The sequence below is a fragment of the Haemaphysalis longicornis genome, unplaced genomic scaffold (genome assembly GCF_048455015.1).
Source record: "Haemaphysalis longicornis isolate Haplotype H1 unplaced genomic scaffold, Haemaphysalis longicornis Haplotype H1 scaffold_7, whole genome shotgun sequence".
Taxonomy (NCBI): Eukaryota; Metazoa; Arthropoda; class Arachnida; order Ixodida; family Ixodidae; genus Haemaphysalis; species Haemaphysalis longicornis.
The window spans coordinates 83,053,127-83,078,655 of NW_027526422.1; the positions used below are offsets into that span (position 1 = coordinate 83,053,127).

At 45.9% G+C, this 25,529-nt stretch overlaps 2 protein-coding genes and 1 non-coding gene across 3 annotated transcripts; 2 read left to right on the forward strand and 1 right to left on the reverse strand.

Annotated features, from left to right (window-relative positions):
- Window positions 1–478: 478 nt before the first annotated feature.
- Window positions 479–8,497, forward strand: LOC144146382 (uncharacterized). Its single transcript, XM_077678338.1, has 5 exons — window positions 479–714; window positions 4,126–4,337; window positions 6,342–6,436; window positions 7,315–7,426; window positions 8,456–8,497. Exons 1-5 carry the CDS (start codon window positions 507–509, stop codon window positions 8,495–8,497), a joined length of 669 nt encoding a protein of 222 aa, XP_077534464.1. The 5' UTR covers window positions 479–506.
- Window positions 8,498–9,446: 949 nt separating this feature from the next.
- LOC144144539 (endochitinase-like) lies at window positions 9,447–15,779 on the forward strand. Its single transcript, XM_077676042.1, has 3 exons — window positions 9,447–9,695; window positions 13,361–13,486; window positions 15,505–15,779. Exons 1-3 carry the CDS (start codon window positions 9,570–9,572, stop codon window positions 15,649–15,651), a joined length of 399 nt encoding a protein of 132 aa, XP_077532168.1. The 5' UTR covers window positions 9,447–9,569; the 3' UTR covers window positions 15,652–15,779.
- Window positions 15,780–19,210: 3,431 nt separating this feature from the next.
- On the reverse strand, window positions 19,211–19,282 carry Trnah-gug (transfer RNA histidin (anticodon GUG)). Its single transcript has one exon. It is a non-coding gene; the product is annotated as a tRNA-His (tRNA).
- Window positions 19,283–25,529: the final 6,247 nt, after the last annotated feature.

Consider the following 25,529-nt stretch of genomic DNA (forward strand, 5'->3'; position numbering starts at 1 on the left):
TACATGCCGTTTCCTCCGGGTGTTTTTCACGAAAACGCTTCAACAAGCTTGCCATGCGCCGCGTTTCACCATGCATTCGTGACTAGTGATATGACGAGCTCTAGGGCGGGAAAGTGTGCGGGGCGTCGACACCCGTTTTCACGCTTGTGATATTTTCTGCGTTAATAAGTGACTGCTGCAGCTGCGAGCAGTGTGTTTGTATTCACTACACTCTAATACACTGATACAGGCCCCCATGCCTTTGCAGTTTAATTTCTTTTAAACCCCTCCACATAGGGCGCATTAGAATAACCCTTCTATTCGATCGCCAACACACCCAGTACCTCAGCTTTCCTGACGTGTCTGAATGAAAATAAAAATATTCCCATGGTACGTTTGGTTAAGCATCTGACCATTGTACACTGACAATGCCTACGAGGAGTATTCCGGCTAAATTATTTCGCCCCCGGTTCCTGCACACACCCCGCTGTGGGCTAAAGTCACAACTGACACCGGAGCCCCCACCCATGTGTGAGGCCTTACGGTTGCGCGCTCAAACTCACTTTTCAGCTGAGGAGCCGACAGGGCCGCCTATGGTGCTGTGCTACTACGACCCCTCGAACAGCACTGGGCTCGCGCCGGCATTCGCTCCCTCGGACCTTTGCCTCGAGTGCTGCACGCACCTGGTGTTCGACGGCTTCGATGTCGACACCACTGGGTCCATCAGAAGCGCCGGTGAGTCAAATGCACGAGCTATCGCGCAGTTGATAACGGGAGTCGTTTTTTTTTTTTAATACGGAGCATTTCTTGCCGAATAACCCCCCCCCCCTTCCAGTAAGGACCGTGTAACCCCCTGAATTTCCACAGAAATGAAGATATGAAGATTTTGTTGAAGTAACGCCTTAAATCGTTACAATAGCGTAAATTGAGATAATTGGACGAGCGAAATTTTAAAGAACCAAGAAATAAGAAAAACAGAAAAAAAAAATGCAATTACTACAAAATTCATCTGACAAAATCAAAACTATGCATCTTATACGTCTCCCCCAAGACCCGAAAAATAGTTGAGAGATCTTCGCGAAATAACGTTGGAAATACGAATAAAAATAGCGTAAACGCACCAACTCAGCAGTGCGCCTTGGATCTACGCGAAAAAATACATAATCATCGCTATAATGTATACATTTACGTCAATGACCAAAAGAAACAAAATAAAACTTAAAAAGAATAAAATAATTCAACGTCTTTCCCTACTCATAGCCATATTTGGCTGTAAGAACACACATCCCAAACAACGAAAAAATAACGCTACGCATTATTATAGTTCCTGTCATAGCGTATAGTCCCTTCAAGCATAAAGAACAAATCCTGGCCTACCCGGGATGGTGTTTTATAAACTGAAGAAAATTGCTCTTACTTTCTTTTCCTGGACTGAGGAGCCCGCTCAGAAATCAGCTCGATTTTACTGTCTCCTCCTCTACCATTTCTTTTTCTCCTCTTCTCCCCCCCCCCCCCCCCCTAGAGTGCAATTTTACTATAGCGCATATCTGAATATTCGGAAGCTATGGCTGTGGTAAATGTACAGAAATATCCCTCCTAGTCTAAACACACATAGTGTTTGTGTAATTTTTCAGTACACTTGAATAGTTTTGCTGAATAAGCCTCCATACTGGTTAGAAGCCTGGTAAAAAACGGGCACGCGCCAACGCACACAGTGGGTTATTTGGAACCCAACCTACATTTTTTGCGCCCCATATTGCACGCCGGCATACTTTCATGCCATTACAACGCAAAGTGATGTGACACAATACCTTCGAGCATTCGGCAATATTGCACAAGCTGTTTTCTCTTACATACTATTAACGAAAATCGTAATGCCTTCAGTCAAAGCCGACTGCTACGAAGGCCTGGAATTTGTTAAGGCCTTGCATTTTCGCCGTTGTCGGTTCTAGGCTCTGGCTGCTCCCTTTGTTTGAAACATTGCTCAATACAATATCTGACGCCTAGCTCCAACTCACCGCGCTCCGCGCAGAACCGGATTCGCAAGGAATGGGGCGACACCGGCAGTGTTTCTTCTGGAGCGGTGTCGAAAAACTACTTTAAATCACGCCTTCAGCTAGTGTACGCGATTTTACGTCTTTTATAATGGTAAAAAGTCACGCACACGCAAAATGTGGTTCCGACAAGCATGATGAGTTAACCGAGCGCAAAGAAACAGCCGGGAGAGCGAGCCCGAGTGAAGCAGACGACGAATGCGAGAAAACCCACGCCGACGTCACGGGGAAGTGCGCCGCAGCGCCGCCCGTGTTCCCGCTCACCGCCAATAGAACTCCTCTACTGCTGTAACTATTTTATAACTATGTGATGGCATTGCCTTGCTTATCTTTAATTGCGTACTTCTGACTTTTCCCCATGCCTAGACGCTTCTTCACTGCTTTCAGGCTTCCCTCGTTCTTTACGGCATGCTCAATCCTCTCCATATTATACTTCCCTATGTCAGCTGTCTTACGCTTATTTATTAATTTCGAAAGCTCCGCTAGTTCTGTTACGTCTGGGGTGGAGATTGTCATGTTTTGCCGTTTCCTATATTATATTAACGCCGAAAATTGGTGGCAGTGCTCCTTTAAAAAGCTTCTAAAACCAACTGCAGGGGCGCTGTTTACAACAGGAGTTTCTTAGCAGAGATTTTCATAGCCAAACGGACCCCCCCCCCCCCCTCTAATCGGCCCCGAACGACACACCTCTCTCTTCTGGTACACTGTACTACAGAGGTCACCTTGCCACGGCAGCGGGGTGCTGCGCGCGAGGTCAACACGGCTGTTGTAAGGAGTGAGGATTTTAAAGCGAATCTTTGTATGCCTCACTGATGGTGTTCCATGTCACGAAAAACAGCACTGCAGGAACGACAGCTTTACACAACCGCTTTTACAAAATGATGACGGTGGTGGTGGTGAGGATTGGGGTGGGGATGATGATGATGATGATAGTGGTGGTGGTGGTGATTATGATGATGATGACGACAACGACGACGACAACGATGATGATTATGGTGATGATGATGGCGACGATGATTATGGTTATGATGACTGTGGTGGTAATTATGATGATGATGATTATGGTGATGGTGGTGGCTATTATTGTGATGGTGGTAGTGGTGATGATGATGATGATGATGATGATGATGGTGGTGGTGGTGGTGGTGGTGGTGGTGGTGGTGGTGGTGGTGGTGATGATGGTGATTGTGCGCGGAGGTACATCAATCGCCTCAAGAAGCAATCGCTTCATGTGGTACGAATCGAACCTGGCTCCTGGCTCCCTTGCGTAATGAAGCGGACGTCTATCCGATTCCGACACGGTCGAAGCAGTTTGGATTTTAGTGCAAAGTTTAAGCATCTTCTTAACCCTAAGCTACTCGACCTTCCAAATAAATCTCACTCAAACAATTCAATCGCGCACGCCAACTTACTTACCTCAGACTAGACAAAGCTTCGCCTTTCAACCATCTTTCAGGATGAAAGAAGCGTTGAATTTTTTTAGTCTACATGTCCCGAAACCTGTCCGTCTGTTACGCGTGACAAGAGGAGCCCCGTATGTGTACATGGGGTCATATGGGGCATGTATGCATTTTATTGTGTGTGTACTGAGTTATCATTTAATTCATATGAATTATGACTATGTTCTCGCGACTAGTACACAAGACTATGACTACGACTGTGCCCTGACTGGGGTCATTTGTGGTATATATGAAGTTAGAGTTATGATTATGACTATGATCATTACTTCACGAGTTCACTGCGGAAGTGCTTCCCAGACACCTTGGATACGTAGTGGTGTACGTGCGGAGGTGAGAGCCTGGGAAGAATTCATTGGGCACTATCCGACAATCCGCCCTTGGGAGCTTCTGCAAATGCCCTGGTAGAGGCGAAAAAAAGGCATCTGCGTGTTCTATACTTCGGCGCTCGTCCGAAAACGCAAGTTCGGGTGAAGAATTCCGCTTCCCCTTTCTCTGGCGCGCCTCATAGCCTGCAGGTCTGTGTTCGGTGCGTTAAACCCCATTTGAACTTGGATATAATAGCCGTGAAACAAGTGAGCGTGTACTTCTTCTCAGTCCCTCGCGTTATTGCACTCACTGAATCCTTTCCACAGCGACCGGAATGCAGGACTGGCTCGCACTCAAGAACTCGTCAAATCTGAAAGTTCTCGGTGGCTTGCGCTTCCCGGTGCATCCCGCCTACTCTGACTTGAATGACAAACGGATCACTACCCTCATCGAATCACTGCGAAGCCACCACACTGACTGGGACGGCGCCGTGATCCTATGGACGCACAGAAGTGACAAGCAGTACCTGCTCTATGAGGTGAGTGTTGTCTCTTCTCTTAAAGCGAAGTTCTCTTTGCCACTCCTCCTGGTTTTGCGGGGCTGCTGCTCCTGCTTTCTGGCTGGGAGCGCCGCTTTGTTCTTATCTTACACTAGATAAGGCTGGCCTCCGCGTATCACACCCGCTGGGCCCGGAAAGCGACTGGTGTTAGAGGAGGAGGGGGCGCATTGCGGAGCACCAGTTCATGCGTGTGTCACGTTCTCTGCGCTTGGAGCTGGCGACGCCTTCGCCGGTGGAAATGGCGGCGGTAGACGTTTCACGCCGAGCCTCGTATCAGCCACTCCTCATCGTTCTGAAAAACGAGCAACTACTCCAAGCGCATATATAACACTCAACAAAATATCACACGCAAGTTCATTTCAAACCAGGTGTGCCACGGTGAAACCTCGCGTTACGTCGACTCGTACCCACGCCCGGGAACCGACTTTTTTTCATTTCTAAAACACTTCTTTGTTATTGCTGTTGTTTCGTTGATGGTGGTGGTGGTGGGGATAATGATGTCGATGATAATGATGATGAGTATGATGATTGTAGTATTCGGGGTTTTCAGTTTCAGTTTTGGTTTGACGTCGACCGATTCTACCACCAGGGGGCTAACCCTGGGTATATATTTCACGTGACTAAATAAACTGCTCTTTTTTTTTTTTTTTGGCTTGACTCTTTCACCGGGCGTTTGTATCCTGCTTCGCCCTTCGGGGCCGTCGCCGACGCGACACTACAATGATGATGATGGCGGTGGCGGCCAACATCTTCGATACGTGGGCTGCCAGCCTCTTCAACTTCATGTGCAAGCAAGAAGTGCATATAGATCGCGCCACGTCACCCTATCGTTGCAGCCTATTGAACGACAGCACGTTGTCAGTCTTACCAGAAAGTAGCAACCAGGTGGTGGCCCGGAGTAATCATATGTCGTCGGTGGTGGGGTCCCTCGAGAAAAGGTGTTAGCAGGACGACTAATTGTCCGCGATTGCGTCAATGGCGTCGGGAATTAAGCGACCGTGACAGGCGAGCTTTAAAGAGCCACTAAAGGGAATTATAAATATATACTTATGACACCACCAGGGTAAAGTCTCGGTAATGTTCTAAATTATTCCTACCCGTTTAATTCGGCCTTTTAGGCTAGAAATATGCATTCACAATTAGGCACAAATTCACAGAGGTGTTTGCATGTAAGGTATCCTAAGAGCCCTTGGATATTCTACAGCGTCTTGGCTGTCATGTCGCTTTTCAACTAACTACCCCGGACGATGGCCAATTACACACTGCTAGTCACATTACCTTACGTGTGAATGGATTTGTTAAATAGTGCGCTGGTGTTTTCTTCGCAGTGTCGTTCTCACCCAGTAGGTGACGTCTGCTGTGCCCCTCGGCAGAGGGGCGCTTAATGCAGTATTATCGGGCTTAGCCTGGATAAACAATGTATAAACAGACAACAAACTTCTACTAAACATAAAACAGGCTAAAATCCAGATTTTAAAAACTGAATAAGCGTTAAGCCGCATTCCAACTCAAGGCAATACTATTGCGGAAGTTTATGGAGCGGCTGAGAACCGCTACTTGCGTTTTATCATCCCTGCAGATCTACTATACTTCTCTTAATTGGTGAAAGAGACACACTGTATCCGAGAATAATAATTGCCCGTATTTAGTACAGTGTCATCTCAACCGGCCCTATCACGTTGTTCAAAGGCAACTTAACTGCCTAAGGTACCGCAAGTGAATTTTGCGCACGCGATTGTATTCTCTACCAGCAGCACGACTGTCTTTTTTAAGCGCAGTCAGTATTACCAAGCATAAAATAGTAGCACAGTCCTTTTAAACGCATTAAAAAATTAGTTTCCTTTTTATTCTAGATGGTGGCTAGGTGTTTCGTGTCATTTCGCCGGCGAATTCAATGAAGAATGCCCCGCGAATAGGGGTGTGTTTCGCAGCGTAGACTAAAACCGGACTAGACCTGCACTTATCTTGGCTTCGTGATTGCAGGCATTGAAGACAGAGATCGGCAGCACCAACTTCAAGATCATGGCGCACGTTCTTCCGTCCCAGATCTCTCACTACAACTTCTCCCTGATGGAAAAGTTAGTTCGCATGCATTCCCTGTTCGTTTTTGACCATCAACAAACAATGCGTCACAAGGTTGGCTAACGGACTTGTAGTCGTTACTCCGGCTAACACGCCGTAGCGAACTCGTCCACGGCACAGCGTGCATGCGGTTCCTAGAACGTAAAATTTACCATCCATTCCTAAAGTAAGTTGAGAGAAGCGCGGAAGCTGAGTCAGTCCAACCTTGAAAGACCCATATCGCCAACGAAAAACGAACCCATATGCGGCGATTTTTCGCGCATTCAGTAGACGCATCTACGAATTATCTAAATATATACCGATACGTGTTATACGAAATAAAGGTATACTATTGTACTCCTCCTTCATGCTCGATGCTTGTGCAGTCTTATCTAGAACCGTTCCTTTCTCGCGATTTTCAACTAACCGTTCTGACAGAATGGAAACCCCGTTTCCAGCTCGGCAACAGCTCGCCAACTGCTCGCGAGTTTTTTTCTTTTTTTTTTGTCAGTAATCACACAGAGTTTTTGCTAAATAAAGAAGCCTTCTCTAAAGCAACTATAAAGGCGCTGTGTGTCTCGCCCTCCCTGCCATCCTTGAGTCCACTCATTTTGCGCAGGATACAGCTCCCGCAAAACTGAGTACAGGAGCGACTGAAGACCAAACCCACATTCTCCTCTCTTTTCCTGCCTTTGTTTTCAGCGGAATACTTTTTTTGTGCTGCTGTTTATAAACGACCAATTTCTCGTAGCAAAAGCTTTCGGCGAGGACGTTCGTGTCAACTGCCTTTTCTAAAACCCTGTACGTTCGTAACAGTTTGCAACGCACTGCATTCAATGTCGTGCATCAAAGCCAACATTTACGCCGCTTTCTTTGAATTACCTCCCTCTTCCAGATTCCTGCACACCGTGGTGGTGGAGACGCACAACTTTGCGGTCCACAGCAAGGCCTACCCGCCCTGCATGTACGAGAACGCCGGCAACATGGAGATCTTGAACAAGACCATGGTGAGTTCGTTCAGCCGGTATCATCGTGAGGAGAAGGACCTCCTACATTAGAGAGTTATAGCAGAGCGTAGAACCGGTACCGGTACGGTACCCGGTAAGCAGTTGGCGCCACTGCACGTGCGCAGAGGCGTCACAACTGATTGTGCTCATGCGCTGGTTCACGTACCGAGGACCGTACCGGAACCGGTTACCCACTCTTCAATAACTCTCTATTGTAACATAGCGAAAGACAAACGCGAAGAGTAGACGTACTGTCGGGAGCAAAAGTCTGGATTCCACGCGAGCGGCGGCCGAAATGCATTGCAGCGCCACCCTGCGAAAGCTTCCTTAAACGCTTCCTTAAACCAGTTTGAGACTATTGTTTTGCGGTGCAGTCGCAGATATCAACTACTTTCGATGTGCAACGCTGATAAAGAGTGACGAAAAACTACCCGTTCAACGCATCAGTGGCCGCTTACTGCCACTCACTGAGACCGTATCGCAAATGCTACACGCCGACGGAATTGCCCAGTCGTAAATGCTAGACACGGCCGAAGCGACACCGTTCGGTCTTGCCGTGAACAAAAAGCGTATCAGACTCGTGCGAGCAAACGAACATGCGTGCAGTTAAGATAGGCCCTACAGCCGGTGTCTCGACAGCAGGCGAGCTTTCGCAGGGTGGCGCTGCAATGCATTTCGGCCGCCGCTCGCGTGGAATCCAGACTTTTGCTCCCGACAGTACATGGTGGATTAAATTTGAATGTCGGCCTAATGCACGAGGAATAGTGAGAACTCGAAATTCTGCTGGCGAATTTCGTGCGGGAAGACAGGCGTGCGACCACGATGATCTGGATTTACTACGTTACATGATTTTTTTTTCTAATGACTCCAAAGTAGAATATTTCAATGTCGCGTAAAAGTGCAAGCTGGCAAAGTGTTATTATTTACTGCGACTTGGATGCAACTACAAGCCTTGCACGGCAAACGTTCTAACACTGGTCAAGCAATGGCATCCCCGAAGGGATGTTGTGGCCATTTGTTGCTGCGCAGAGTATCGACAAGGTTCCTAAACAGGTGGAACAGGTGTCTTGAGGCGAGTGCTGTGGGGCAGCAGTAAAAAATATTGTTTGCATCAAAATTGCTTATACAGGCTAATTCAGCATAAACTCACACAAAAAAAAAAATAATGTACCGCGACGGCTTCGCTCCACTACAAGTGGAAAAAACGGTATTCGGAAGAATTCAGTGCAGACAGTTTGTCATAACAATATCTGCCGTACACTCAGGGGTTTTCTACGGAAGAAATATAACGTTCTTAACACAGATAACGTCATGCAAACGGGGCTGCGTTTCTCGCAACGTTCCCGAGTCCCGTAGAGGTCGGCTTTCCGGTTTTCGGTGTTTCGCGAACATGAGTTGTTTTAAAGCTCGAGTTGCGGGTGGTCGGTGCCAGCTCCGGCTCCAGGCTGAAAATCTCAATATGAGCGGGCACATTACACATCCTTCTTTAGGGCGTACATGAACGGAACAGCTCGAAATGGTAGTTCTTATGCATAAGCTCCCTACTAGGAATTGAACTGTGCTAACTGGATCAAGCCTGGAAACCAACGGCAGCTGTTTGACGCATGACTAGAATATTGTTAATCCCAACAAATGATAGCGGCATATATTAAAATTAGTAGCGGCACGAAGGCACCTTAAACCACACAGCACCAGATCTAGCAGCTGGTAAAGCACGTACCCAATACAAGCAATTAAGCTACTCGGGGTTTAAAGAGCACTGTGGAATTCGGGAATATCTATGCAAAGGCTTCCGTGTGCGTGCGTGCGGGCGTTTGTTTATTTTTGTTTCTCGATAATCCGAAATCATCCGGTTCTGTCGGTGGGTTGGCACGTTTATTATGTACTCATTTTGAAGGCCTATCACTAACAAGGTCTTCTTCTCTACACAGGTGCTTCTTTAGTGAGTATAGAAAAACATTATTAGAGTTCTAAGAATTTGTACAGTTATTAGCCCCGCACGTTCGCAGCCTGGATTTTGGGGTGAATTTGTTTCACTTCACGACTTGTATACAATACTACAGGCGTTTAAAAATGCTACAGAGTTTTCGCACGTTTTCCCCAGGTCGACATCGTGGACGTCATCCTGGATTCCAACCCATGGATGCGGTACAAGCTGGTGCCGGCCGTTTCCACGGTGGGTAAGAAGTACACCTTCATCGACGTCCAAAAGGTCTCCATTGGCGACATCGTTGACACGGCGCTCACCAAGGATTTTCCCATCTCCAGTGTAAGTAGGCTGCTGCCACACGGCAACATTTCAACAAAATCCCGCTATCAACTGCGGAGCACGAACCGCAGACCAGCACTTCTTTTAATGACGCATCGCTTACAGCGAAGCCAGTTTCCGGTCGACAAGACATTGTTATAATTAAGGTTCAGTGTATCTTTTACTAACAAATACGTGTGCCGGGCTCGAACCAAAAACTTCTCGGTACGTAGTATTTTGTACCCGCCTTTATGCGTAGCAGCGACGTAGCATCACAAAGGCAGTCGCCATCATAATCGTCATCATCATCATCAGCAGCAGCAATATTCCAGTGAAGAGCTGAAGGGAATGCTGCAAGTTCACTTGGGCAAAAAGACGAAGACACAGCATGGGAACGGACGTCACAAAGCGCTTTGTGTCGCCTGTTCTCTTCTGTGTTTTCGTCTTTTTGCGGAAGTGAACGTGCAGCATGGAGTACCAACTAACCCATATTTGCACCCTATCGAGGGGAATGCTTGTCAACGTTTGTCGAACGGGATACCCGCTTGGTTTCCACTGCATTTCAGTTCCGCTTAATAGTTTAGCAACGTCCGACACCATGAGCACAGCTGACGTGGTGGGTGAACGTATGCAGCGAAAGAAAACGGTGAGAGGAGGACATTTGCATGTGGTATAGTCTGCTTTCAGATCGCTTGGTGAGACCTCAAGTTTCTGCCTAATACGCCACTACCGGAAGAATGCATTGTAAGAATACATTGAAGAGCGCATGAGGAACAACAGGTGGACCATCTGTTCAACGGAGTGGCTGCCTATACACTGTAAACGCAACAGCGACCAGCAGAGGTCTCGATGGTGAGATAAACTGCGAAGGTTCGGAACTAGCGCACGATTGACGTGGCTGGGAATTTTTGGAATTGGACTTCATCCTGCATTGGACACAACCAGGGTGATGACGGTGATGATTATGATTATGCAAGTCTGCTTATTACAGACGCCTCTATCTCCTTTCGTAAAGGTCGGCCATACGTAGGTGTCGTTCAGTGTTATGACATGAAAGACACCATTCTTGGGTGGATTTTATGACTAAAAGGATGTGTCATCATTGGATTCCGGATTTTAGGGAAGTGTCTGTTTTGTGTCATGCTCTCCTATCACCCCACTTTGATATATGAGCATCAATTAGAGGTAATAAAGGCTCTTATGGTGTTTTATAGTGCCTATAACTGCCTATGCTGGCGTTTCTGCCTTAGTGCCTATGAATGCCTTTTTTTTTCAAAGTCGGCGCCTTTATAAACTCTATTTGCCTCGAGATTTATTTTCGAGTGCAGATTGCGATCTCTATTTATGTTACCCGGCAAAACTGGTTCTTATCTCTGTGAGGTTCGACCGGGTCTTCTAGTTCAACCAAATTCCGGAAAACAACCTCTAGCAGCAGTGTCATCGGCCGCACCGGCCAGTACACGCCACCGCGCAAATTTGCTGCGGAGCGGTTTGTGAACGCGATACCTTGGAAAGCCGTCCGGGGAAAGGAGAGTAACGAGCAAAGGGAGGAAGAAAAATGTAATGTAGGCTCGGCTTTTTTTTTTTCTCTCTTTTTCTTTTTTTTTTTTTTTTTTTTTGCAAGTGACAAGATGGACAATTTTGAACCAAGAAGTTTGGAGATGGTAGTCATTGGCTTGTTTTTCCAAAATTTTCACAGTGATGCCCGAGTCCCTGAAAAGCATTGGACTCTGGTGATGCCTAGGCAACTTGCATGCTCTCCAAACAGCTTGTAGTCGCATTCTAGTTTCTCGAAGCGTACTGAAATCAAAATCTTGTCTCAATATATGCAACGGTCGAGCATCCAACACGTTTACGTTAGCATAAAGAGCCTACTGCAAAAATCACTGCCCAGCTGCATTTTCTTATGCCTTAAAATTCGCACCTCTGACGGGCTCAAAACTTGGCCGCCATAAAACCGCTCCAGAATTGTTTTATAATATCTGATTATGCGAATTCAAAATTTGAATGTGGGTAACGGTCACAGTAAACCAAAATATACGTTACTTAACAGGGCCAAGTAAGAGAACTGAATCCCTACAGACGGGATAATTATGGTGTATTTGTCAAAGTTGACAGGGACGAAGCATGAATCAAATGCACAGGTTTACGCTGGGGGATTTAAAGCAATTACACGAATGAAATGCAGCAAACTTACAGCGGTCATAGATACAAATTATAGCCCTGCTTCATCTGAAAAAAAAAATGGCCTTTGGTAAATTGTTCACGTGTATTCCAGCCATGAAGGCGTTTTTTACACCCCCAAAAAACGCAAGAAATGTTGATAAACGTTCCACCTTTTGACTAAGCGGCCTCAGCGGTGACGTAATATGGGCAGGAGGGACGTACGCATAACGGGCCAGCACAAACAACAGCGTTATCAGTGTGTTAACTGCACATTAGCATTTAAGCGATACGGTCAAACGGAACTACAATCGCCCGGTCAAATTCCTTGACGGCGGCTTATGTCGGTGGCCACCAATCACAGAAGCAAGATTCTGTGACGTCATAGAGACGTCACCGAAAAGTGGCTGTGGTATATCCACTGTTCCATCTGTTTTCTTTGGTGTCTCGATAATTTGTGTTCAGTTGCGATAGAATTGGTACCATTGGGATGGACACAAAGCAGTCTTTTCAATGATTGATCGATTGTAGGGTTTAACGCGCCAACGCAACCCTGGCGATGAGGCGCGCCGTAGTGGAGGGCTCCGGATTAATTTTGAACACCTGGGGATCTTTAACGTGCGCCGAAATTTCGTACACACGGGCGTTTTTGCTTTTCGCCTCCATCAGAAAAGCGGCCGCCGCGGCCGGGAATCGAACCCGCGACCTCGTGCTCAGCAGCACAACGCCTTATCCACTGAGCCACCGCGGCGGATAGTCTTTTCAATGAAGCAAACTGATTAATCAGTTTGCTTCTTTGAAAAGACTGCTTTGAAAAGACTTCATTGAAAAGACTGCCACTCGAAAAACACGACGAGAAAAGTTTCTGTAGTTTTGTCGTATTTTCGCGTGTCGTACTGTCATCTTGTCGTATTCTTGTCGTGTCGTGATTCTGATGTTCTGTGGTGTGCCGTATTCCTGTCTTGATTTTGATGTTCCGTCATGCCGAATTCCTGTCTCGTCGTAATCCTGACGTTCCATCAGTAAGTTCACGTGGTTTTAATGTTACTGCCCATTGTGAAGAGTAGCGTAAATGGCAGTTCTGTTCTTACTACAGAAATGTTTGTCATCGAGAAAATTGACTTCGCCGTTACGACAGAAATGTGTGTCGTAACAACAGATGGCTTTGTCGTAACAACAGAGCTTCTGTTGCGAAAGCAAAGCTTTTTGTCGTACGACAGGAATTCTCGTTAGGTTTTTGCGGTATTTCTGTTGTGATGTGTGTTGTGGCCCTCATGTGTATCAGTGGTGTTGAGCGACCCTGTGTAGAAATTGGTTTGACAGCTGAGGACGAAACCGAAAATTGTGTTGTCGCAACAGTTCATTTTTCATCCTCATCCACAGTTCGGCCGACCTTATGCAACACATTCTCGTGTCTGGCTAACTCTGTTACAGCCAGCTATATATTGCACTCGTGGCGGAGTTGACCGCAAATGCTATGGCACCCCTTCATTTCCATACGCTTCATTTTATCTGTCAAACAGATTTGCAAGAACAAATCGGCATGGACCATGACACTGGACAGCAATACCAAATGTGACACCGCTTTCAACAACAGCAACCGCAAGGAGTGGGTCGGTTTCGAGAGCCCGAGATCCGTCGCCATCAAGGTGTGTTAAAATTTATTTTATTCTCAACTGCCCATATTCTTCTCACACTAGTATGCAGGGTGTTGCGACAATAACCGAACGTGTTCAAAGCTTTATCCTGAGTGTACCGCTTCTCCGCTCTAGTTCAAACTTTACGCGAAGCTCGCATTCTTTGGGGGATTTTGTTTAACACCAAGATTGTCGACGACACTTATTTTGCAATTTTGCAGAACAAATAAAGCTTATTTTCGCATATGGGAGAGCCGGTTGCCTTCTGAGACCACATGAACACCAAGAAATAGTCATCGCTGATTTCGTTCTGCATAGATACTCCAATGGCGTTGCGGTTCCAAGGTTGTCATCCGATCCAAAATGGTCACTGGCTCTCCGAACGGCTAAAATTGTTTTTATTTGTATTTAAATAGGTAGGTAAGCTTCTACGTCGTTTTTAGCGTTATACAAAAATGACCCCAGCACGCCACCTTCGTGTATGGCTTTAGCGCGAACAGAATAGCGGTAGGTATGTCGACAAAAATTTCAAAGACGCTTATTTATCGCCGTAACACCCTGCATTTTAATCAATCGCTTCTGTGAAAAAACATTTCGCAAGTGGTGCATACGATAGAGTGCCCGTCCGAATGGCGGGAATTTCAAACACGACACACTGATGACAACTTGTCAGACTATACTCGGTGACAACTTAAGAACGGCACCGGAAGTTGCCGCTGTGCCTTATCACCGTAGCCGGATGTTTCTCCGCGCGGCGCAAGTAGGGCGTTACTGGGAATATTTTGAACATGGCGTGAGCCGTTTCCGTGATTTTTTGGACTTAATATGCTTATAAATGACTCCAGTGACGACAAACAAACTGCGTGAGACAAGGCAGACGATATCACGCATTCATAGCAAACCCCTTTCAACACGCGCGCGCACTGACGTCACGGGTCCGGTGCTTTGGCGGAGTGATACACTACATGAGGTGGTGCCGTTCTTGAGTTGTAACCGAGTATAGACATTCACGAAAGCACGGGTGCCTGCGTAAAACACCCTCTCTGGGGTCTACTTCGTTGTTTATGATCCACAGGCGGTTCAGAGCATGAACACCGTTTATCTTTAAAACAACCAGTAAACTAAGTTAGATATATGTTTGTTCAAATTTCGTGCAAAGTAATGTAACGGACAGCTGCTGAGGCTATTTTACGCTTGAAAAAAGAAACAATTTGTCAATTGCACAACCTCGCAATGAAACGACAGAATTCGGCCAGAAAAGACTGCACTTTGCAGTGATATTTATAGAGTGCCCCATCGAAGTAGCTGACATCAGAGACACTGAGAAAATCGACTTTTCTGAACAAAGTCATAGATACTGAGTTATGGAGATTTGTGAAATCGTGTATTTATTTTGGTTAGGCGGAGAATCGAAACAATTGAGGTCAAGATGCGCCCTTTTTTTTTCTATTCGGAAGTAGCACCTACGTTAAAAGGCGGATAGTAGTGGAGGGAGAGGGACTAGTTCAGGCAACCTAGGATCTGAAACGTCAGTCGCAATCGCGAACGCATATCCGGACTTTCATTTTACGGGTCCATCAGAAAAAAATGGCCGTCATTGCAACTAGAAAAAGGATTTTGTGGCCTTGTTCCTGGTACTGTGTTCTTTGATTATCTCAGTAACTGGCATCATACAGAAGTCTGCACAGTTCCGTGTATCATGACTAAGGGGGTTCTTTTTCTCCCTTCAACTTTATTGCTTTAAATGGGAAAAAAATAAAACAATGACTGTCCCACACCATTTTTCCCTAATTCTGGTCTACTTGTTTTGTGAATATTGTTAGCTCCATATCTGAAATTGGCATAACCTCTAGGACTTATGCATGCCTCCAAATTCATACAAATTCTTCCTGAGTGGCAGCAACTATTAATTTAAAATCTACTTCTAACGCGTACCCAGGTTGGCTTTAAGCTCCCGTTCGATTTGTTCTTACTCCCGGAGGTACCACCCGAGCGTTCTAGTCGCGTACTGAACTAATTCCTTCTTGCAGACCGAGCTGGTGAAGAAGAAGCAACTTCGGGGAATCGCCGTCCTCAACGTGGAGCTGGACGACAGGACAGACTGCGGGAGGTCGATGTTTCCCAGCAAGAAACCTTACCTGCTCGACGCTGTACACCATGGCATTACCTCGCCCTGAGCAGTGTCATGGTGTTGAGGCTGCGAGTTCACAGACTGGCGTTACGACGCAAGCCTTCTTTCGAAAAGACAATCAAAACGCCGCATTTGAGCGCTATAAAATGTTCGCTCTATTTACATCGAACCCTTAACTGCATCATGATTCGGCCGTTTCCCCTTTTTCTGTGCGGGAAACGTACTCTACCGTAGTGTGGACCGCGCTTGCCTTCCATTCGTTTGCTCCTGTTTCCGTTGTAATATCGCGTCTGTTTATTAAAATATTATTTCTGCTGTTGATATCATTATTTAGTTTACTAACATTCACGCCCAGAATGTTGAAGTTCTCAACGCTTCATCGCGATTGATAGGTTGATCCTTCAAGATGGTCGGTAGTTTGATGTGCGCGCCAAAAAATTCATCAAACTGCATCTGGCCTGTTCTTTTTAGTTGCTGTTTATTTCGGTCGCAGGGGCTATCTAAGCAGAAGTGTACATTCTTTTGAGATATGGGCGTCGCATTCGTGGAATATGCCAATTTCGTTGCACAATTTTGTCGCATTTTTGACTAAGCGTGGGTTATAGGCACCAGAAAGTATACAGGGAGAGGTTCTTATTGAGTCTTTTTTCAACGGCGACATTTGCTTTAAGAAACGTACGGACTCGAGCGTGGTTGTCCCTTTGCGGAGCTTGCTGATCCCTATAAAAGGACCAGCTGATAACGTAACATCGTAAACAACCAAGGTTGAATAATCCCATTTTAAAGTGTTTCTATCGAATAAATGAACCCCGGAGGAACTGCAGACCCACCCCTTGTGCAGCTCTAAGAAATAATACACCTCCTTAGACAACATAAAATTCGCTTCTTATGCTTCCAAATAACCCATAAATTTACCGCGAATTGAATTTCATACAAGATGAAAGCGCAAGTAGCGCCCCCGTTACTCTGGTCTGCAGTCGCTTCCTCGCCACTATTTTGACACCTTGTTGATCCCTGTTCTTACTTGCCTGACACGTTTCGTCCTTTCGCCGTTGTCATCGGTTCTACTTCACGATTTCAGGCTAAATTACGCGGAGGCGATTTAATTCTCTTGTGATGAGGGGGGGCTGTTCGGATACCGTATTGGCGATGAACGCGACCACGGGCGGCGCTGCGAAGTGTTCCTCCGTGACGTCGGCTTAGGGATTCTCGCATTTGTCGTCTGCTTCACTCGGGCTCGCTCTTCCTGCTGTTTCTTTGCGCTCGGTTGACTTTTGATGCTTGTCCGCTCCAGATTTTGCGTGTGCGTAACTTTTTACCACAACAATTTAAAGCCGCATACAGTAGCTGAAGGTGTCATTCAAAGTGTAGTTTTTGATGTCGCTCCGGAAGAAACATTGCGGGCGTCGCCCCATTCCTTGCGAGGCCGGTCCTGCGCGGAGCGCAAAGAGTCGGAGATAGGTGTCAGCGTTTGTATTCAGAAATCTTTCGAACATAGGCAACAGCCACAGTCGAATAACCGACAACAGCGAAAATGCAAGACCGAAGCAAATTCCACGCCATTGGCGCTGCCGGCTTTCGGAGAATGCGTTACAATTCCCGGTAATCGCATGTAAGGTAAAACCCTTTGTGCAACCTTGCGGAACGCTGGAAAGTATTGTATCACATCACTTTACGTTGTCATGGCAGGAAAGTGTGCGGACATGCACTATTGGCGGCAAGAAAATATTGGTACGTTAAGTTCCAACTAACCTACTGCGTGTACAGACGCCTTTTCGTTTTATACCCGGCTTCTAACCAGTACGGAGGCTTATTGAGCAAAACGTTAGCAATTGAACACGATACCAATAACGTCGGTTCAAGCTCGTAGGCTGTGCTCGTATACACATATAGGCCACGTCGCCATAACCGCTTTGTCCGTAAAGAAATGGTGCTTTCAAACTCGTCTGATATTTGCAGGTGTAAACGAAATCATAGACACTTAGGAATGACGTGCCCGTTTTTCATTACTCCTTTTCTGTCCTTATAAAAAGTCAGTACGGAGAGGAGCCAGTGCTAGTCGGTTTCCGTCATTTCTGCAGATGCGCCACCTGGCCGCCGTAACAGGTTTCCGGCCCATATCACACACGCACTCACACAGGCGCGCGCGAATTCACACACATACGCACGCACACAGACGCAAGCACGCGCTCACGCACACACATACACGCGCATGCACACGCGCACACACACGAGCACGCACACACACACGCACGCTCATGCACGCATGCTAGTCACATGTGCGGTAAAAATACATGACGTCCGGTTGTAGGCATTTTGCCTCACGTAAAATATCCCCAGTTGGTCTATATTACTCCGTAACCAACCACTAAGGTACTCCTCATGGCGTCATATCCCGGCGTCATAGCCCAGCGTCGGCGCGTAAAATAAATTTATTTTTTTCGCTATGTATGTTAAACGGAGTGCTTATTTAGGAGAAAACTGGATGGCATTGAATAAACCGACGCACACATCACACAGTGCAGTCCAAGATTAAGAAATAAGACAGAGGCAAAAATGTGAAATTTTGTTGTGATAAGAGATATACACTATGTACGTGAGGCAAAATGCCTACAACCGGACGTCATGTATTTTTCCCCTCCTCACAAAAAAAAAAAAAAAAAAAAACAACTAGGTCACCTAAGCACTTCATATGATGTAGAGACTGCAATAGCGTCAGTGTCCAATGTCCGAACATGTCCTCTCGTCGTCGTCATCATCATCATTATCAGCATCAGCAGCAGCAAGTGCCCTCTGCGCCGCCCTCTTTCTACACATGTTGGCTCTACCCTGTTATGCCACCCTTTTCGGGCAGCATGCGTTTCTTTAGCTTTTTTTTTTTGCTTAAAGTAGCTCGAGCGTACATCTTTCGCTTTTTGCGTTTGCTTCTGTCTATCCTGCATTCGACGCCATTCGTAGGCAGTTTTTTTTTTTTTTTGCTTGACTCCACAACAGCCAATTCAACGTGTACTGCTATCGGTTGTGAACTTGCGTTTTGCCTCGAATATGCTTAAATGTACAAGCCGTGCCAGCCTCTTTAGTTGTTTGGAACGGTCTTGCCTGCATATACGTGTCTCAAGCATTTTTTCCAATAATTTTTCTTTTCTTTTCTTTTCACTGGACGGTTGAATCAAGTGACAGACCACCAAACAGACCAAATTTTTGTGTTTACGTAGCCCAAGAAAGACTTTACCACACGGTAGAACGTTGTCCTCTCCCGGTAGGAAGGAATCCCCCTCCTCTTGCCGTACCTTCGTGGTTAGGACCCACACGGGAAATCGAAAGAAGTCAGTCGAGCCAGTCGGGATCGGGTTCTTTTGCGCATACCTAAATAGACCGCTTTCCACTCGTGCGACGCATTGGGAGCACCAAGTGCTCACCGTTCTCAACACGGAAAGAGACGTCCGAGAAAGGTCTTGCCGCGATCAGGAGCCTGATCTGGGGCACCGCAGCCCCAGTGCTCGCTACCGACAAAGACGGCCGGAGGTGTTCCCCCGGCTGACATAACATATATATAGGGTGGATAGCTGAACGTTGAAAAAAGAGAGAGTAAAAAAAAAAAAACGTGCCGTGACCAGGATTCGAACCTGGGTTATTGCGGCCACAACGCAAGGTACTAACCACTATACGATCACGGCTGTCCGGGAGGACGGGGACGACGCGTTTCCCGAGTGATCTAGTTGGAGTACTGAGAGTACCTGCTCACGTTGCTCCTGTTCGCCTCAGGCACCCGCCACAACAATCACCTCCATGAATGGCCCGGTGACAGACGCCGCCGTCGGATCCCCTCTGAGCTCCGCCGCCGACCCTGTGGGAAACGACCGCAGCTTCGCAGGACACTCAATCGAGTACTCTCTCTCGCTCGCTCGCTCGCTCGTTCTAGCACACTTTTTTAAATTGAAGGCCTCAGCATGCTCGTCCCCCAGTCCCGAGGCCGCCGGTTCAAGCTTCACCGGGACTCACACACACTGTTTTTTTTTTTTTTACTTCATTTACGTTTGTTTACGGAAGCTTCCATGATCCATTTGTCATCACTCCGAGAATTCTTTCCCTTGTTTTCTTTTTATTTTTTGGAGCCATAGGGCATTTTGCGCGTCATCTGTTGAGCACACGACGCCAGCTTTTCCACTCGGCGAATTAGCTGCGGCGGCCAAGTCCGACCCGCCGACCCCGTGCGCAGCAGCCGACCAAGCCACTGAGTCACTGGGCGGACTTCTTCAATTTGGTCGATATTTTGCCTTGTCGTTTATTGTGACCTACACGGACTAATTTCGTGTCTTACCGAGGGCCTTTTTGTCAGAGTAAAAACTTTATACTGTGCGCGCCCTGATTTTTCGGCGCAAAAACAATTGAAAGTAGGGCACCTACCACACATGTGCTGGAATCACCGATAATATTCTTGTGCTTCATTGCACAGGTTATGCAACATCCACAACACATCCCGCCGGGTGCAGCTTATTTTGGTGAAAAATGATTTTTTTTTTTCAAGGCACTAAAGCTCTGTTTTTTTTTTTTTTTTACGCCCCATACGCAAGCTGTCTAACCTAAGAAAGTTTGGCGCCAACCATTTAATGCGCCTCTCTTGAATCAGTTCAAGCGTTATTCAAATAAGCTGACCACCCGAATAAAAGCAGCAAAGGAAAAGTACTATCTAGACCAAATAAACAAAAATGGCAACAAAACCAATGAGAACTGGAAAGTCAAAGGGATTTCGAAATCAGTCGCACCACACACCTGATATAAAAGAGGTTTGTGATGGCACAAATTTTTTTTCAGCAACCCAGTACCGAAATGGCTAATGCCTTTAATGACCATTTCAGTAATTACAGCTCTAGCACATCAGATTTTGCCCCTTGCACTCGCTGTCCCCATTCATTCTAGTTGCAGCCCACATCACCCGAGGAAATAGGGCCAGCGATCCCAGCCCTAAAAAGCTGTGGGGCTGGGTTGGATGGAATCCATGCTGCCAGGGTAAAACTTCTCGCCAACGAACTTTCCACTGTACTCGTACACGTCATTAATAATATTTTTAGGTCTGGCGTTTTTTTTATATGAACGAAAAGGAAGGAAAAAAAGGAACGAAAGGAAAAATAGTTCCCGTTCAAGGTGATCGCGGTGTGTTAAATAACTATCGCCCTATAACCATTTTACCCTTTTTCAGCAAGTAAATAGAAAAACTTATTGTAGCTAGGCTGTGGAAATATCTCTCCAAATTTCAACTACTGACACCCTGTCAATTTGGCTTTCGGCCTAATTTTTTCACTGAGGTTGCTCTTATCGATGTAACTGATTCCACAAAACGATCAATTGATTGCGTCCTATTTGCAGCAGCTATATTTCTCGAACTCACAAAGGCGAAAGGCGTTTGATTCCATTGCTAACAAAATTCTTTTTTTCAAAATTAGAAACATTGGGGGTCTGTGGGCCAACATTAGCGCTACTACGGTCATACCTGGCAGATAGGCTTTAGTCTGTGGAATGCAATGGCATATACTTTCCGAGCACAAGACAATTAATATAGGCGTCCCACGGGGTTCCATATTGGGACCACTATTGTTCTTGTTATTGATAAATGACCTCCCATGTTGTTTAAAATTCTCAAAATGCATGCTTTACGCAGATGGTACCACGGTTTATTTGGCTAATTCTGACCTCTCGAACCTAACTAAAAAAATTAATTAAACGACGGTTTAATAAGGTTATCCGATTGGTGCCTAAACAATAGGTTAAATGTAAACCCTAGTAAAACCAGTTTCATAATTTTTCACTCCCATCATAACAAAATTACCTCAATTCCCCATGTCCGCCTTGGCACATATTTTACTACCCTTCAGATTACACCACATTCCTAGGAGCGGTGCTCGATAAACATTTAAAATTTCACGTGCAGATCAGGTCACTCATTGGTAATTAAAACTGCGTTTGGTATCCATGTACTCATTAGAAATCGCGCATATTTTCCCCTACCCGCTCTCCGTTCTCTTTGCAACTGTTTTGTACACAGTCATTTAACATATTGCCAAGGTTCGTGGGGAAGCACTTATGATGTTGGAATAACCAATGCACCAAATCCGCTCCGGGGAACGTATATTTTAGAGGACGCAGAACTGAGTGAATGCACAGACGGCGCTTTTTGGTGTCAAGAATAAGCAGGAAACTTTGAGAAAATAGCAGGAAATCTGTGCATAACAATCAAAGGAATTGCAGGAGCATACAGATTAAGCCGACTCTCCTAGCCATTCGTCAAAATAAATAACTACAAATTTAGATAAAAGTCACAATGACAATTTATGAGAAACGCACGTTGCTGGTTTGATAAACAGGTTCAAGCAAATGGTTCTCCATTAGGTGGGCATCTCTCCGATGTAGCCTTGAGTAGCTGAGCAGGTTTTCGTGAAAAAAAGCAAGCCGCTCAAAGAATTGTCAATGGCTGCAAGTTTTCTTCGTTGTAATTCGGTATTTCCACTTTTTCGTTTACGGGAATCCACGACCTCTTCCCGCATATGCTACTAAACTGTTGGTTTATAAATCAAGATGCGCACAATTGTGGCGCCTAGTATTCGCGCGTATGTATGCATGTAATCCCTACAACGAGTGTGTCATTGATTTACGTTAGTGTATCATCGAAGTTCCTGCGGCTCCCGATCATTCATATCTTCGCACCGATAGGTCGCACAAGCCAACCAGACATTTTGTTGCAAAAAATAACAAACACCAGCGTACGTCTGTCTACTTCGGTCAACTCCATTTTCGGTGCGCCGGAGTCCAAGTAACGAGAATAGACGGCGAGAGGGACAAATCAACACGGCTCTGCGTGACCCCCCCCCCCCCCACCCCTTTTCTTTTACATTTTTTTTTCTTTTTGTGTGTGTGCGTTCGGTGATACCAAGGAAAGCTGTGCGGTGACGCACACATGGCTCTCAGGGATTGCTATTGGACGTACTATACTGGCCTGCCAACAAGTGAACAGAGACGCAGAGCGTTTCTCGTCCTGATTGCCCTCCACGCTGGCAAGAGTATACGTCCTTCGAAAGGGAAACCACCTGGCATTTCGACTTGCCCAAAGCCCGAAAATGTTCCTTCTGAAACGGCCCGGAGACTATTCTACTGAGCACTGCGCGCCACATGCTGTACCACGCAGGGCCCTCCTGTTCCTGATGATAAGCCAACAATAGGAAGAACACCAAAAAAGCTTTTTTTTTCTTGGAATGCGTTCCTTTTCAACCTCAAGAGTAGGAGGGGAACTGGGGTGGGGGATTGCTCCCAACGTTCCTAGTATTTCCTTGCTGGCTGGGTTTGCAGGTGGTACGTGAATCCCTGCTGACGTGTTCCCTCTGGTCAAAAAAAATTGCGGTTGGCTTGAGGACCGGAGACGCGATATTCGGGCAACAAACATCATGGCTAGTTTAAAGGAATACCCGTGAAATAAATCTGAACGCGCCTGCTGAATCGCAAATGTTGATTTGGTTTACATTTCGTATAGTATGTGTAGCGTTCAAGAATACATGTATCGCTGCGCCTTCAGGCTTCCTGTCGTATCCTTCGTTTGTGTTGTATAAGGAACTGACTTCTTGACGTAACATCTAAACCATAAAACGAAGTCTATACTAGGGTTACATTCCGAATTAAAGCCCGTTATCGCTGTTTTGGGTCGATCCAACGTTGCATCCAATATCAGCTTTTATGGTTATTAGTGTCTATCATGCTAACATTCACATTCACTTTGTTCAGTATGACTGTACAATGCAAAACATGGTGGCGCAGGTCCCTCTCAAGCCCAAATATTTTCAGGATGATTTAGCCCGTCGCAGTGAGATGATGAAACCGCCGATCACGCCTAGACACAACCCAGGAACTAGAAAGCCTACGATTCAACAAAACTTGTTGCTCGCACGTAAAGAAAGATGGGTCATTCCATACCAAACATCCCAGCCGTAAAGTCGACCATCGCGGATTTGGTCAGTAGAAATTGTGGGCCATCCTCGCATGATTCACAATTCTCCCTCAAACTGTTATTGACCAAAAAAAAATTGTTCTTTTTCTAACCGCCCTTTTATCTCGGTCAGTCAAAAAATTGCTAAAAGATCACGTCTTTCTCAATCTGCACCTTTTTTTCGTGGAAATCGTGTTGAGGCCCTGGGTTGCTGTACGCCGCATTTTTAAAATATTTGTGCTTTTTTTTGGGTCATTACGCCATTTAGAAAATTCACGCTGTTGAGCATTTGAAACAATTTTTTAGCAATTAAAGCCCCTTCTCTCTTCTTCACCATTGTCGACAATTGGTAAAAATATAGTGACACTGAAAAAATAAGAAATGTGCAAGAAAAAATTTGTTAAATTTGGAAAAATCTCCTTTTTCACCCATATTCACCCCGAAATTGCGCATTGTTGTGCTCGAAGTAAAAATATCCAATACTAGGCATTCCCTAGTACAAACGATTTCAGTTTATTTTAGAAAGTTTAATCAGAACAGTTTTCTTTTTGTTTTATTAGAGAAAAACATTTCTGAATTTGTACACCGACACTACTTCACCACGTTGTTCCACGGAGCATCTTTTCTGCGTGGAATCCGCCGGCCTGCATGAAAGACGCGCGATCCAGCAGGTTCGCGCTGCAAGAATACATTTTCCTGCAATGGTATTTCGTAGCGTCAAAACGGGAAAAAGGGATAGTTCGCGTGTTGGAGGGAGAAATACAACGGGGGGCAGGTGGTGCTGCGGGCATTCTGTGAGCACGTCTATACCCAACGGCTGGCAGGGCATAGACGTGCATGCATGTAAACTATCACGGTATTTCATACGTTTCCGCTGAGCACGAGGTCGCGGGTTCGATTCCCGGCCGCGGCGGTCGCTTTTCTGCTGGAGGCGAAAAGCCAAAACGCCCGTGTGTACGTGATTTCGGCGCACGTTAAAGATCCCCCGGTGGTCAAAGGTAATCCGGAGCCCTCCACTACGGCGCGCCTCATCGCCTGCGTTGCGTCGGCGCGTTAAACCCTACAATCAATCAATATTTCATACGTTGGATCTTTTACGTATGCCGAACATTGCGAAATGAGTAGCGCCGGATTCATCGAGTTACAAGGATTCACTTGTATGCATTTGTAAGATGGAAACACACACACCAATGCATATATAATATGCATATCTGATGTTCAGCCAGCCTTGAGTTACACGCTTGGGGGATGCAGCTCTGTCGAGCTGACGATTTCTGACAGTTTTTACTGCTCTGCCCCAGCGTCACGTACTTTGCGTAAGATGCGAATAAAGACAAACAAAAAACAAACAAACACGGGAGCCATTAAGCTGCAATTACGTCATTATCTAAGGGGCTGAAAGCAAGAGAACTTGGGGGAGAAAAGCAGGTTGAGTCTGTTTTGCAGTAAGGCTAAAGAGAAGTAATCAACAAGACTCGAAAAGAAAGAATGGCTTTAAGTTTGAAAATTGAGCACCTGATTAGGCAAACAAATCCAAACATAAATGCCTCGGTGAAGCAGTGTCCACATAAAACCGCTTGCATGAAACGACATTGGAGAAAGCGGTGCTCCATAAAATTCCGTTCGGTAAAATGGCTTCCGACAAACTGCGCGGACCCAAAGACCAGCTAGTGTGGGTTTACGTTTTCCATATTTAATCATTTTCAGCTACGACAAAACAAAAAAAGAGAACACCATAGGCTGTGAGTTCTCTTTTTAGCCGTTCAATGCAATTTCGGCTTGTCGATACGGTAGGCTGCTAACTCGTTAATTAATATTCTTTGTTGCCTTTCGTTAGGGATACAAGTTTCTTTTTCTTTCTTCTCGTCCCTCCTTTACCTTTTTTTTTTTCTTCTGAAAATTAGGTCAAGTTTGAAATCGAGGCTTCGACGGACGCCCGTCTGGTCGGGAAT

Excerpts from the sequence above, each read along its gene's own strand:
- LOC144146382 (XM_077678338.1), top strand. The coding sequence starts at position 507 with ATGTGTGAGGCCTTACGGTTGCGCGCTCAAACTCACTTTTCAGCTGAG. Across the intron at positions 715-4,125 it reads TGGGTCCATCAGAAGCGCCG|CGACCGGAATGCAGGACTGG; the intron begins GTGAGTCAAATG and ends TCCTTTCCACAG. Across the intron at positions 6,437-7,314 it reads AACTTCTCCCTGATGGAAAA|ATTCCTGCACACCGTGGTGG; the intron begins GTTAGTTCGCAT and ends TCCCTCTTCCAG.
- LOC144144539 (XM_077676042.1), top strand. The coding sequence starts at position 9,570 with ATGCGGTACAAGCTGGTGCCGGCCGTTTCCACGGTGGGTAAGAAGTAC. Across the intron at positions 9,696-13,360 it reads AGGATTTTCCCATCTCCAGT|ATTTGCAAGAACAAATCGGC; the intron begins GTAAGTAGGCTG and ends TCTGTCAAACAG. Across the intron at positions 13,487-15,504 it reads CGAGATCCGTCGCCATCAAG|ACCGAGCTGGTGAAGAAGAA; the intron begins GTGTGTTAAAAT and ends TCCTTCTTGCAG.